We start from the raw sequence: 15,585 nt of genomic DNA, 5'->3' as shown, positions 1-15,585 counted from the left end.
ACCTTCTTAGCTGTGGATTAAGAGGCCGCCTTAAAATGACATGCTGTGGTAGTGGTGACAACAGGGGTAACTTTACAGTAATAATGCAACTTTTTTGCAACGTTTTTTTGGCAGTGAGTGTTGCAGATAATGACAGAATACAGTAATCTGATGCCAGGTTTAAAAGATAAAGATAGAAGCTAAAGCTACAGATCACAGTGTAAAAGTGAACCACTACATCACCTGGAGATGGAGACAGAAGACAATGAAATGAAGGAACAACACTGTTCCTGTAAAGCCGGGTCGGTCTTTAGTCACTGTTACAATCGTTAAAAAGCAAAAGCAGCATGTGTAGACATTCAGTATACCTTCAGAAGTTAGCGTAGCATAGAAGTGCGTAAGAAGAAACGTAGAAGAAAGGTAACGTTTTATAATCTCCTTCTAACAAGTATTACTATTACACAACGTTTAAGCATGACGACCTCCAAACCCACTAAACCAGGCTGAACATGAAGCTACACTGTGATTGGACAGTTTGGGTTCAAAGGACTTAGAAATGGGTGAATTGAGAATTAAAAACAAGAAAAGGCCATAAGACAGACTCCATTGGGCGTATCGGTTACCAAGAGTTTGGCTAGCTGGCTAAGGTTGCTAGGTGACTTTAGCTTGTGACTGCTGGAAGCGTGAGGGTAAAAAACACTGATCTCAGACCTGCTGTTTTCCCAATAGTTTGTTTACCTTAACGGCTCATTGTTGCTCATTTAGCGACTCTTTAACTTAAAGGTGCCCCGTGGAGTTTATCACCACTAGAAGTGCCAATGAGCCGTGTTGTTATGAGGACAGGCCGGTCTGAGTGACAGACGGCTGCAGAAACATTCAGAGAAGTGTCTGCAAAGGCAGTGAAGAAGAAAAAGACTTTGTAAATGTTTTACGAGGAATGAAATTCATTCAACGCGTTCATCGGAACCTCAAGGACACAGACGGTGCGCTCGGTTAACAAACACAACGCTTGTTTGTTTACAAGAAGACTCCACAGGGCTCCTTTCAAGAAGACATAGTCTGACAAGCATGACCTTTGTTTGGAATTATGTTGCATGCGGCACAACTACTAAACTAATAAAGTAGCCTGCAGCAGGAAGACTGTCATTTTCAAATAGTGATGCTTTTTTTTTACTTTGCATTTCATGTTCCAGGGTACGCCCTCGGGAACTGCTCACTTGGTGCATGCTGGGAAAGGCTCCAGTCCCACAGCCCTGAACAGCATAAGCGGTTTAGAAAAATGGATGGATGGATGCATATTCCAATTTCAATGTGGCAAACAGATTAGCAGATTATTGCCATAATTGCCTAGCTCATAATAATACAGTTACTCCAGCCACAGTATTCATCATTGTCGCCAACCTAATTTAACAGTGTTTGTCAACCATAGCTTCAGTTTTAGACAGCGCTCTTCAGTTTAAGCCCTTTAGCTATTGTTCTTTTCCCATAATGGAGGGAGGTTGATGACACTAAATCCCTAATCAGGTAGGAAAAAACATTCAGCAAGTGGCAGCCCTATAACCTTTAACCACACCATTCCTTGTCATTTTAATCTGCATAGGCCTGTAAAGCATAATCTTGGGGTGGAGCCAAAGGTGAAGTTCATTAGTCTCGTGGACAAAATTTTGAGCCACTAAAAGATAACTTTTGTCATTAATGATTTTTTGGGTTTTGACATGCAAGCTATTTAATCCCACTTGGCTTTGATCCATCTCCAATATTTTTGAGTGAGAAAAAGAAAGAAGAGAAGCTTAAAAGGGAATAGATGTCATGGATATGGGAGGAGAAGATGGCTTGGTTTGGGGGGGGGGGGGTCTTTTTCCATCTGTCACAGCGGCTCACATGGTCACCCGTCACACGGTCTGCGGTGGCTGACAGAGGAAGCTTGTCATGAGCGCACACCAGAGCTGTACCCTCCTTTCGTTCCAGTGAAACGCTGAATGCTGGACCTCCTCGTTGCCAAATGACTCGTGATCACGCTACTCACCGCGGGCTCGTTCCAACAATCTGAATCATTTTAAATCACTGAACATAAAAACACAATAAACAGACTTTTTCTGTTTTTGTTTGGCTAACATTAATGCGGGACACATTTACCCTGAAACTCTCCACAATGACACACGGCAGCTACAACGGCGACAGATGTTCCTGTTTACGAGCAGCCGCCTCGCTAATCTGTTTTTGCACTTCTGTTCGGTTATAATTGAGGAGGACTTGGACTGGATCCTTTCTTACGGAGAGAAAAAAGAGAAGAAGGCCAAAGACACTTCTGGCTGACTGACAGGTGAGCGTGCGCGTCGAGAGCAGCGGGGAGGAGAACTAATGAAATGAGCTGTGAGAAGAAAGCCCACAGGGCCGATAGAAAAGCACCAGGCGATATACTCCAGTCATTTGACAACGAGATGCTATTAAAGAGGAAGATAGAAAAAAAATCATGCCTTTTGAAAGAATTCTGTAATTGTATCATGCAAATGAAAAAAAGGAACACCGGAGACCAGACGTCTGGAATATTGAACAAGCTTCGTGAGAGAACATCAACCTTTAGTGTCAGAAAAAAAACTCAATTTTGGATTCACAGGAAGATCAACTGCGACTGTGACTAGAGAGGTGAACCCCCCCCCCGCCCCCCATCTTTAGATTAGAGACGGGGGAGTCAGGAGTTGAGAGAGGGTTATTGGGGGGGGGGGGGGGGGTCAAGACGGTGAAGACAGGGAGAAAGACGAAGCATTGTGCGGCAGCTGTCACGTCGAATCTCTCAATCGACAGCTGAATTATTGAGGGGATACGGAAGCAATTAATCAGGTTTAAGCAGCGGCTGCCAGGATTGGGAATATGTGTGTTTGTGTCCAGTCTGGGTGTGATCTGACTTCTAGGTGAGTTATGAGTGGATATTATAATATAGAATATTGCCGACCTTGACCGCTGGACGTGTCGTTGTAGATTTGGGTGCAAGTTATGCCAGCAGCGCCTAGCGTAGCCTGTGGGGGTGGGGGGGGGGGGGGGGGGGGGGGGGGGGGGGGGGGACTTTGATGTATACAATCTGTAGAGTTCCCCTTTAAGTTTTTGAAAAAACATCACATGAAGATTTAAATGGTCAACTCGCCGAAATTACACAAAAATAAACACTTGGAGGCATCGAGCCATGAAGATAAGTTTTGACTTGATTTGTCCCAGAGATGGTCCAACAAGAAAGCGCATCAATCCCGTTCAAAGCTCGGCCTGTGGATCATGGTGATAAGGTAATACCAGTAGTGCAAGAATACAGTGTTAAAAGAGTTCAATTTAACTCAATTTGCTTTGTGTATTGGACAGAATGTGGCGATACGATACGCATTACGCTACAGGTGTTGCGATTCAATATATTGCAATATTGCAAAACTCTATGCAAGGTGATATGTTGTCAATCTGAGCCACTGTCTGCCACGAATATTTGCGCTTCATTAAAACCAACAGGGTTTTTGACAAACGATTTAGAAAAACAAAACATTGCGATACTCAAGTGTATCGATATTTTCTTACACCTGCTTGTGCCAAAGCGTCTTTTGGCTCCTTTCATCCTCCTTTTCTATTCTCTCTCTCAGCTGGTGTCTGGACACACAAGCATATTTGCTGCCACTCATTCTTCCACAGAATAAAAACATGTGTCAATGCTGTTATATTGTAATTTGTGAATTGTTTTAATCCTCCAGAGTCGAGTCAGTCCACACGTTGGGTGGACCTCTCGCCGGCCCAAAGAATACATCAATGTCTGTGACTAAAAGGCAGACAGAAACAAATGTCCCGTTGTTCGTACGGACTGTAGACGAGACTTTCTCAGCAGTCTGTTTCCTGTCAGTCACCTGACACCCGCAGAAATGACATGAAAGTCTCTGCCAGGAGAAAAGAATAAATCCGTGAATAACATGCAGGCCTGACAGACTTAATTGTCACGTCCATGTCTTTTCCTACACGCTGCTGCTTTGTGTGCCGGGACAGCCATTGATTTACAGCCAGGTTTGAAACACCCGCAGAGCTCGCACATAAAAAAAAAAAAAAAGAAATGACAAGAAATGATCTAATTGCACATGGCGTGCGTTGCGGAGCGATTGGTGGAAGCGTACACTAGACAGAGGCAGTGGTAAATGGGCTGTAACTCTCTGCAACGACGCCGGTATTCTCCTTAAACGTGCGCGTGACTCGCATGGAAATGTGCCCGCCATGTGAACAGTAGTCGCTTGTGAATGGGGGTGAGGAGGAGAGAGAGACGTTAGCTCGCATTATGCAGATGGGAAACAACAACACCGTCGGAGCGGACGCAGTCGATCAAAGCGATTGCCATCGGCGTGCACGTGCGTGCGTGTGCACTCAGAGGCAGTCAATTTAGGCGATGATATTGAAGCAGCCAAGGACGCCAACAGAGGTGAGAGGAGAGCCAGGATGTTGGCCGTGCACAAATCCTCGTCCATTGCCTTGTTTCATTTTAACATTTCATCAATACTGGCAGTCTCTCTCTCTCTCTCTCTCTCTCTCTCTCTCTCTCTCTCTCTGCTGACCTCCACAACTTGTTGCTAACAGTCTCCAGGCTGCACAGAGAGAGGACAGTTACTTATGGGTGGAAGAAGCAGAGATGAATGCCATTTGCATCACTCCGGTGAGGTGTTGGGTTTCTTCATTCTCTGCAAAAAAAAAAGAATGCCTCCGCCGTCCATGCTGTGTTGCTTTGTGTTGCGTGATGAAATTCAGATTCTGCAGAGCTGGGGCCTCATTACAGAGAAAATATCCTAACCGCTTGTTCCATCTCAACTTCAGTTTCAAAGAGAGGAAAAATCTTCCCACTGCAGAAGCAATTCCCAAACTGCACGGCTGTGTCCCATTCCATCTTAACTGAAGAAACCATGACTGTATATTGGATTCTTCAATCGGCACTCGTCCTGTCATGCCTGTTGCTATTTAGAGGATAGAATGTACCGGTGGGCTACTCGAGATGGACAAGCCGTGTAATCTACGGCCCTCACTCGTCTCTGGCTGGCAGTCTGGAGGAGCATTTGTGATTTGAACAACCACTGGCAGAGCCCCAAAGGTCAAATTCAAATTTAATAGTCTTGACAGTTGATATATATACCCATTAATAGATGGCTATGGAAATGTAAAGTGGCATCATATAGTTTGAGTAGCCTTTCGTCATCATCGTTGGTCCCCATTCTTTAGGGATGTCACAAGAACAGATACTGTGGCACCAAATGTGTCAGATTCCTGAAAACGTGAGTGTACTTGCTTTTCTACAGTAGTGTAGGTGCCGGGGATCAGGGCTCGAGACTAACAGCGTTCCAGGGAATGATAGAAAATGTAGCTGATTATGCTGCATTGTGATCAACAAATCAGTGTTGAAATTTAGCTGGTTATTTTGATTTGAGGACTGGGTTTATGCCGTCCTAATTTAGGATTCCTAATTTAGGGAAATCCCTAAGTGATCCAGATATAAGATAGGATTGCTTTCCTACCAACAGTTAGGAAACATGTTTCTGTAATACCAAAAATCCTAAATGTCACCTTAAACTGAGATGAGACAGGATTACAGACTTCTGTAGTTTCTGTAATGAGGCCCCTGGTTCATATTCTGGAGGGTCCAATAAGCTGGAGGAGAGTAGAATAAGGTATTTCCTTGCATGGCTGAGAGTGTCTGCTGCTCAAGGTTTAGGGAAGCATTTGAAGACAACTGACAATAGCCTGGTCTTTATAGTGCTCGCACTTGAACTAAGGCAGGGAATTCACTTTTGATTTATTTTTTCTGTCTTTCTGGCTCCTGTGACTGTACATCCCCGAGCAAATGAAAAAAGGTTTTTCCTCTTACCAACCACTCACCTACACCAGAAAAGGATGTGACCAGATTTGAAACTGACTAATATCCACCAACATGACAGTCAGTGAGTGTCTCACTCCGTCCATAGAAACAAGAAGTAGTTGTGGTCAGGGCCTCACATCCGGAATGAGTAGAGCAGGGACTTTCCTGGCTCAAACTGAGGGAAGTGACCTCCTGGACCTAGATTTATTATTTTGATATGCCTTGATGTGTGAGGCCACACCCGAGTACAGGAAGCACCAGCTATGACTTAGAAATCTCCTAGAACTAGGAATTAACTCATTTGAGTGAGTTGGTGTCAAAATGTGCTTTAATAAACAAATGAGCCACTCAAAACATAAATATCATCGGTTACACAATTGTTATTAAAATGACATTCTTTTTAACAGCATGGTCCGTCAAAACGCAGTGAAATACCAGAACTATAGAAACACAACTGTATAGAAGCACTGCACGAAATCCTACTTTTATGGTGCCGATCACATTTAGTTTTTGTTGTCATTTAATGTCATGTGACGGTGTTCATTTCTGTTGCATGTGTCTAATTATTTGTTCATCGTGGCTTAAATATCACAAACAAAAATGGTGCTTTTTAACGGCCGGCCCTAATTACCTTGTATGTCCTCCGGTTTCATTACCTTTCTAACCAGCGCCCGCTGTGATTTTCACTGCAGTGAGCAGTGACGCGGTTAAGTCTCTATAACAAGGTTCATTACTGCCCATGTGGTGAAATGTTGGTAAATGCAACGTAGAGTTTAAGCCGTGCTGTCTGTCGCCTGAAATCCCCTCCGTAGGGAAAAAAAAAGAAAAACGGCCAAAAGGCTCCATAATGACATCGGAGAAGCTAACGATGTTACCGCGGTTATTAATTGCCCACACGGGTACGACGGGAAATGTCACAATGTCACATCGCAGCTTGACCCGCCTGTGCACATTTTCACTGCTGCCGTTGACCCTTTTTGTGATCATTTATTTTCCTCATAATGTACATACAGATCATCCGTCTACACCACAGACTGTATTAAAGAAGTGGACGTAGTCGCCGTGTCGTCACCCATTGCTTTGTGGACTCCCGTTTTGAAGTATCAAGTTCTGCGTTTTGGCCGTCGCCATTGTAGCTTTTTTGCAACCAGTGAACGGAAGTGACCATATTTGGAATGGGGAGGAGTTACGTAGAGACGCTCTGGTAGCACTAGCGACATGTCAATCACAGTAAGCCCTAAAGCATACCCTGCTTTATGGTCTATTTGACTCTAAATGGACCGTAGTTTACTAAATGAACATCACGCTGTATTGAAGAAGACTTGAAAATAAAGATGGGGATGCTCGTCAACACATTTTCACACTTCCGAATTCCCCACCAGTTCCCTCTCCGTCTAAACAATGAGGCCGAGGAGAACCGAGAGCAGCGGAGTGAGTGAGGGGGGGGGGGGCGTGCTGGCACCCGTTTTAATTCCACCAAAAGCTGTTCCAACAAAAGGGCCCTCACTCGGGGGGCCGCCACGGAGCGGCAGCCAGGCAGTCCCGGCTGAAAATAGGGTCGTGAGCGAGAAGAATGAGAGCGAAAGAGAGGGCGAGGGAGTGAGAATGTGCGAATAAAAGAATGGGCAAAATGAAAGGCTGGCTGGAAGTTCCCTTTCCTCCACGTGGCGGTGAAAGTCAGACCAGAGACGGTGGCCACAATGATCTCGTGTGTTTGAGTGAGTGTGCGTTTGTGGGTGATCCGCGGAAGGCATTCACGAAGCGGTGAAAGCAGACAGGACCCTGAGAGATGAAAGCAAAAAATAAAAAGCTTCGTCCGCCCATCCTTGGATGGCCTCCGTTGTGATTCGTGGCCCCGTTCCTGTTGCTACGCTCTGCGATCCCTCTTCCCGCCGACACCTGTTGCTGCAGAATCGCCCGTTGAACGCCAAGGTGTCAGCCGTGATACGGGCCGATTTTCTCGAAATGTGATCTGGAATTTGCTTAGTAACCGGTTTCCTCAGAAGGGGATTGAAAAAAGAAAAGAAAGAAAAACCGCTGACCAAGTGGAGACACATGCTGGTTGTTGGCAGGCAGGGTGATGAATTGAAAACCCGCTTCCTGGACTCTCAGCAAGCCGGATTGATGGAGCTTCTTGCAGCAACACTTTCCCCCTAATTACACCTCGCTCCTTTTTAAAAAGGCCCGCACAAAAACACAACATGGGGATGTGTGATCGGCTCATCCACAAAAGTACTTATAAACATCAGTGCAGACAAACAAACCACAACACACGATGTGATGCAACGTCTGTCGACCAATCAGTGAGGGGACGACGACTAAGAGGAAAGGTCAGCGTGACTTTGTGACGATATTGGGCTGTTTTTTGGGCCGACAATGGACGCCACACCTAGATTGGCATGAACAGCATGAACTCTCAAAGAGCACCAGCGGTCGGCCCCTGGAGGATCATCACTTATTATGTTGGTGAGAAACTTGAATAAATCCATATGCTTTAAGGAGATGTTTTCACAGCAACATGAATAAATATTAAAGATGAATCATGACCTGTTCAACTTCCTAACATTAGCTCAAAGCTAATGATGGTAATACATCATTAAACTACTAATGACAAGATTTAGCAATAAAAGTAAAAACAATGTATTTCCTAAAATTTGAATTGTGTGTTTTTATGAAGAAAACTAAACACTATAGATGAATATAGCAAAGTAAAAAGTTCAATTTCATCAAAGCTGTTGTAGACCAGCTGCCATAACAGAACAAAACAGCAAAGGGATCTACATCTGCTAATATGGATCATCCGTGATCAGCAATTAGTATCAGCAGCAAGTGATAGGTGATCTCAACAAGTTACATTTGCTCCCTTTATTTCTTCTGTGCTGATCAGAACTGTGAGTTGTACAGCCCTATAGCTTGCATCCCTTTCCCCTCGCTGTTTCCTATGCCATTGCAGTCTTGTTTACTGCATTGTGTTTGCCAGTGACTTTTATTTTGGCTTTAAAACGCTTAACTTTTTGGAGAAAATAAATACAGTTTGCAAAGTTCCTTATGACAAAGCCCACAACCCAAAAGATAAAAAGGTTATTTGCTAAAACATAAGCCCTCATCCGAGGCACCCAGTTGGCATTTCAACCCAGCAGTGATACCTCTGAACAACTCTGAGGGAAACAATGGCAACCCCTCCTCAACCACACACACACACACACACACACACACACACACACACACGAGATCACTCCCCCTGAGAAACACTCCATGACATTTAGTCTTTCTGACTGGATTTTAAAGATGGCTCTGACCCCGAGGTCGGGTGCCTGCACGGGGTTAAAAAGGGATTTATACAGAGTGAGAATAAACTCTTCGTTAAACTGAGAAAAATTACAGACTTTTTTTTAATTTTTTCAAACTGCCCTTTTGCTTCTGAAATAATGGGAGATGTTCAGCCTCCCGGCGTCTCTCGATACATTAATCTACTTAAACAGTCCGCGAAGAGGGAAAAAAAATTGAAATAATTGCGCCGCTGCCTCGGAGGCCGAAAGCTCAGAGATGGACGCTTTGAACTCAGCGCTCGTTGCTGTGCATGCTTTATGAGTACAACAGCACAATTAGACACTTCTATGGGGGTTTACTTTAAAATGTAGTCGATGCCCCCCCCCATGTGTTGACTTTTATGACAGTTGCTTTTACGTGCTTCCCATCGTGACCTTAAATAAAGGATAGAAGGATAGAATACTTAAGTATTACTAAAGCGGGTGTTTATTTAGGGTTTGTGCTGAGGCGGGCCGAGGCGTCTTCATCACGACCCTCCGCTGCACTGCGTTCCACACACATAAACACACATAAACACAAGCGACACAGAAATATGCCAGACAACAAACAGCACCACGGCCCGGTGATGAGTCATTAATGAGAGCTCTCGATAATCAGGCCGCGGCGCTCTGAGGGCGATAATCATCGGCCGCCTGCTCTCAGAGTGATAAGCTAATCAGCCCCTCGTCTCCACCGAGCCGTCGAGGGGGACTCATCATCATTGACATTTCGGCACAGAATCAGGCCTGTAGAGACGAGGATGGGGAGGGGGGCGGGGGGGACACCTGAAGTGACTTAATTATCATTGCCACGGAATGATATCCTCTCAAACTCTACTTCGCCAGTTTTGCTGAAGGTTAAAGTTGTTCTTTTTAGAGTCAAGTTCCACTGCTGCCTTTGACCCCTTTTTGTTTTTTCACTAGAGCGTTCATTCATTTCCCTCATAATGTAAAAAACACACACAGATACACCACACACTGTTTATAAGAAGTGGACGTAGTCGCCGTGACTCCCGTTTTGAAGTATAGAGTTCGGCCTTTTGTCCGTCGCCATCTTGGCTCTTTTTGCAACCAGTGAACGGATGTGACCATATTTGGAGAGCGGAGGAGTGACGTAGAGACACTGTATACGTCTCTGGTAACAACCTGTCAATCCCAAGGTAGCCCCGCCCTAAAGCATACCCTGCTTTATGGTCTGTTTGACACTAAATGGACCATAATTTACTAAATGAACATCATGCTGTATTGAAGAAGACTTGAAACTAGAGATTGAGACCATAAACTCATGTTTACAATGTTTACTGAGGTAATAAATCAAGAGAGAAGTAGAGTCATTCTCTCATAGACTTCTATACAACCAGAGGAGTCGCCCCCTGATGGACAGCAGAGAGAATGCAGGTTAAAGACACTTCAGCATTGGCTTTACTCTTCAGAACCAGAGGATGCCGCCCTGTCTACAAGCACGCAACCCTTCAAAAAATAAAAAAATAAAACAATAAATAAAAAGGTTTTGTATGCCGTATAAAATCAAGCTTGCATTCAGTGTCAGTAACTGACTGGCTGAGCAGCTGAAATGGGAGCTGAGTATTTTTGTATTCCCAGGAAGAAGACGAGATGTGTCTTTGCACGTTCTAATTAATTCATAACCGGTGGGGATGCGGTCGTGACGATCTGACGGCTCTTTAACAATACGAGCCCTGATGCAGCGCGGCCTCGGCGGAGTATCTGTCATCCTCGAAACAAACCGACCCGCGTCGGCGCGTTGCTTACAGCGCCGCTCTTACGTCGCTCCAAATGTGCACGGGGAGGAGGAGAAACGCCATCACAGATCAAATTCCAATCAGGGATGAATCTTCCTCCTGCCTCCAAATCACTCTAGTCACCTCCAGTCTCGAGCAACAGATGCTAAGCGAGGGCTCTGCGGCTCCCTTGAAATAACTCGACCTCCGTTCCCTTTGATCACAGCAGAGGCCTGTCTGCGGGGCGCGGCGCCGCGTCTCCCCGCTCCGTAATGACCCGTCTTCTTCTTCTTCTTCTTACCAACCTGGCGACAATTTGGGGACAGCTCAGACAGATGATACTAGTTACACCCAGGTGAAAACAGCGGGCTGACAGATCCGTGCTGACGGAGCAGGTTCACGGGGTTTTCATGCCCGTCACTGTTCACTGACTGCCTGTTGTTGTGAATTCTGTTGCTGGTCCCAGTTCGGCGGAAAAAAAAGACAGGTTTGTGTCGGGAGCACGCCTGCGTTACTCAGCAGTGCATCTTACTATCTCCACATCTATCACTGTAATGCTCTTCCCGGGACATACAGCTCTATGGAAATCATCAGCATGTTAATTGATAGCTCTCTTTATTAATGGACCTCATCAGAAAGCGCTTAAACTTAGTCATGTGTCTAAAGCACAGCAGCAGCTTTGAGTGCATTCGTTGTGTTGCTCAGAAATACATAATCTGGCATAAATGTTGGTATTATGAGGCATTATAATATTCATACAGTCTTGCACTGCGCTTGCATCACTTGACGGTAAGTTTACAGCAGAGCTCCACAGACACCATCGGGCCGATGCTATCAGTGGGCGCCGGCGTATCACAGACACATCATCAGTGCGCGTTGCCAGATATGAAAACAGAAATTGCATTAATAAAGTGTTGACCCTTATTTGTCTTAATTCAGGTTTAAAGTGTTTGTTGTACGTTTGTTTTTATCGACAGTGTTTGTTTGTAGTGTTGAGTGGTCTCCTCTTGTCTTTACGTAAGTGTTTTCAACTTTAAAACCGGCCTCCTCAGCACATTCTTTGAATAATCATTGATTTAATGAGCACTCTGTGACGGCTGACTTTGAGAGGTTACTTCAAAAAAATGTTGATGTTAATTGTTTTTGTATAAAATATCATTTAAATGTATTTTAAAGTGGACACACGTTTGGGTGTTTCACAAACTGTGAAATAAAAACGACAGAGTCAGCTTTTCGTGGGCTAACACGTGATTCAACGAGCCAATCAGATGTGGCTCCCCTTCCTGTGTCACATGCAGGCCCAGTTCAATACACACCTGTGGCTTCAGAACTACATTTGCAAAGGTGCGCCATATTTTTCTTGCAAGCCAATCAGAGCAGACTGGGCTTTAACGGGAGGGGGGAGGGTCTTAAAGAGACAGGCGCTAAAACGGAGCGTTTCAAACATAATGTGAATACAGGTTTATTAGAAGAGACAGTATGAGAAAAATAATGTGTTTTTTAAACATTGAAGCATGTCAACATGTTGTAGTAGAAACCCCAAATATAAAGCTGAAAATGAGCATAATATGTCCCCTTTAAGAAATAGCTGCCCCTTTTTTTCACAAACTATTAATATCGGTATTGGCCACTATGATCAGATATTGATCAGGCTCCAAACATTTGTCCTAATTTACTATTATTGTATATATATATATATATAGTATCTACTTTAATACAGAGCCTATAAGGAGCGACCAGAAAAATAATTTCCTCCAATCAGAGACCAGCCAGAGTGTTAACAGGAGCCTGTGTCATGGCTGCACATGGCCAGAGGGAAGCACCTCTTGGTGTGTGTTGACACACTGTTCTGTTAGAACATTTACATATATTTATTCAATTTAAGTGTTAAATTACATTTTTTAAAAGCTTTCATTAAAATGCATGCGTTTCTCTCGGTACAGCAGCTCATCAATAAACGCCTTTTGTTGTCGTTTGTATTGTTTTGTGTGATCAAACTATATCAGGCATTGGCAGAAAGTGTGAACGCAGTCACAAGTTCTTTTCATTGTCAGTTTGTCTCTGTAGTGGATTTAAAGTGGTTTGATTGTAGAAGAAGAGGAGGATTGGTTCACTGTGAGAAGCAACACTATGAAGAACAGTCAGTCAGCCAGGACTCAGTTTGAGTCAAGACCGAGTCTTACCCTCTGATTCCTGAATTCAATTTGACATCATGTCCTTATTGGTGAAAATACATCAATTGCATTATTCATCTGTGCACACATATATGTGTCTTATAACAAAATATGAATATCAAGTGGTGTGACAGCTTTGCAGGAAAACGTTAAAGATGTAACAACTGCCCCCGGGTCTCCCGCTCGCTGCAGATACGGAGGTGAGACACCGACAGGTGGACGCCGCTGCTGCATTACGAGCGCGTCTCGCTGCTGCCACAGGACCGCTGCGGCTCATATTCATGCAGGGCTCTCTGCTGGAGGGGCCACCTGAGGAGCCGCGACCGTGCTGCTCTGCAGAAGCGAGGAACGCCCCCCCCCCCCCCCCCCCCCTACATACACACACACAGGTAAACACAGATTACAGGTCAGTCGTGTTGGTAAAGGGGTTTTGGAAGAGGCTCAGAGGGGATTAGCTGTTTCCCTGAACAGTCACCTGCCGTCTGAAGCTGTGAGCTATTAGGACCACAACAACAGAAACCAGGAGAGCCACACCTCGCTTCCCGTGGCGTACCGAGACTCCACACACACACACACACACACACACACACAGAGAGAGAGAGAGAGATCCGGACAGAGTGCTTAAGACTATAAACTTTTTTTTTTTTACAACAGGTCGCCTCTGAACAGACGCGACACGGGGACTCATGCGGGACGCGGGCTGGCCGGCCACAGTCAGGGCGCACAGCGCAGGAGGGAGACGGGGGGTGTAAAGCAGAGGCTTCGGTGGTTACTCAAACGCAGCTTTGTCTTACCTTGGGCTGCGAGGAGGATCGCCGTCGCCGCCGCCAGCCAAGCGTTCCTCACCGGAGAGACCGGGCGGCGTGCCGCGTGATCTCTCGCCATTCTTCTAAGCGGGAGACGAGGTGGACGTAAATATCCACTATAGCGCTGCGTTGTGGGGGGGAGAGGGGGGAGAGGGGGGTGGCGAGCTTGGCTCCGGGTTATTCCTTCTCCGATCGGCGCGAGAAACTTGGGGAGTTCAGCTCAGACCGCCCGGGCTAGTCAGCCAAGTTGCGGCTTCTCTTCCCCGTGTGTCTGTCCTGTGTCTCTGCAATCTGGACCGCGTTGAGTTTCTCTCTTCGTTCTCCTTTCACTGGACAGGAAGAAGAAGAAGAAGGGGCCGGGCCGTAGTAGCGCGCACAGGTAAGCCTACGCGGCTGGTTTCTGCGCGTGACGGCGCGTCTTGGCCACGGAGAGAAGGAGCGGAGCGGAGCGGGGACAGTGTGTGCGAGTGAGGAGGCGCGAGCTCCGTGTGTCTGGCTCGGCGGGCTGAGTGGGGAATATCAGAGTGATGTCAGCAGAGCGTCACCAAGAGGGCGCGAGCCGCAATAGTGAGGCAGAGGAGAGAGAGACACGGACCTGTACCTGCGCTGGAGACCCCGAGGGTGGGGGGGGTTGCCCTGCTGGCACGCGGATATATATTAATGTGCGAGTGTGTTTTAGTGCTTTCATCGAGTACTGATAATAATCGGTTATTTCCATTGATCAGCAACAATATTCAATGATATCTTGATGATCAAGAAAATAATTACCTATGGTGGAATATAGCTACACATTTACTCAAGTACTGTACTTCAGTACAATTTTGAGGTACTTGTACTTCACTTGAGTGTTTCCATTTCCTGCACTTTATACTTCTACTCCTCCACATTGCAACGGGAGATATTGTTCTTTTTGTACTACAATCTGTTTATTTTACAGTTACTTTGCAGATTGTACACACAGCCTATTGTATGATGAGTATTTACAACAGTGGTGGAAGAAGTACTATTAATTAAATAAAATACCAATGTAGAAATACTCCTGCATTCAAAAATTTGAAAAGTACAAAAGTTTAAGCATCAAAATATGCTTAAAGTACCAAAAGTAACAGTATTCGTTATGTGAAATGGCTCATTTCAGGATGATATATACGACTGGATTATAGTTATTGATGTATTAATGTTGCAGCAGGTAAAGGTGGAGTTCATTCTAACTACTTTTACTTGACAATTTCTTCCTCCACTGATGACAAATTGCAAAGCATCATCACTCAGTCAAAACTAAAGCTATCATGGAAATTATTAGGAATTATTGGTATCAAACCCAAAGTAATGGCTCAATATGTTTACTTTGTCTGACCATCAGCAGCCTATAAAGATTTGTAGTATTTATTTTTTAAATGCTGCGACAGCGAACGGTAACGGAAACTTTTCATATATGTTTTTAGAACAATGTTAAAGTTTGTCAATTGAATGTGTCAGAACTATATAAAAGGCCTAGTAAGGAGTAGAGAGCTGCTGTCAGGGTTCAGCGTGTCCCTGGGTGGGGTCTAAATGCAGCGTCTCAATGCTTCACAGCCACATTACATCAATGGCTCCTCCAGCCCAAGCTTTCCAGAAAACGACTCCTTAATAAGACACTTAGCTCATGAGGGGGGGAAAGGACTGAGGAAACCTTGGGAGAGGTAATTCAAAGAGAGATACCCCTTCTGTGGAAAGAGA

At 45.1% G+C, this 15,585-nt stretch overlaps 1 protein-coding gene across 1 annotated transcript in view; it reads right to left on the bottom strand.

Moving 5' to 3' along the window:
- The window catches only part of pvrl2l (PVR cell adhesion molecule related 2 like), a 176,726-nt gene extending 162,781 nt beyond the window's left edge, over positions 1-13,945 (bottom strand). The window contains exon 1 of the mRNA XM_076106023.1: positions 13,855-13,945. Coding sequence (XP_075962138.1) covers positions 13,855-13,945 — 91 coding nt within the window. The remainder of the gene's footprint in view (positions 1-13,854) is intronic.
- Between the last annotated feature and the right edge of the window lie 1,640 nt (positions 13,946-15,585).

The sequence above is a fragment of the Anarhichas minor genome, unplaced genomic scaffold, assembly GCF_050575085.1.
Source record: "Anarhichas minor isolate MPS153535 unplaced genomic scaffold, ASM5057508v1 ptg000033l, whole genome shotgun sequence".
Classification (NCBI taxonomy): domain Eukaryota; kingdom Metazoa; phylum Chordata; class Actinopteri; order Perciformes; family Anarhichadidae; genus Anarhichas; species Anarhichas minor.
This window is presented reverse-complemented; position numbering and strand designations above follow the sequence as displayed.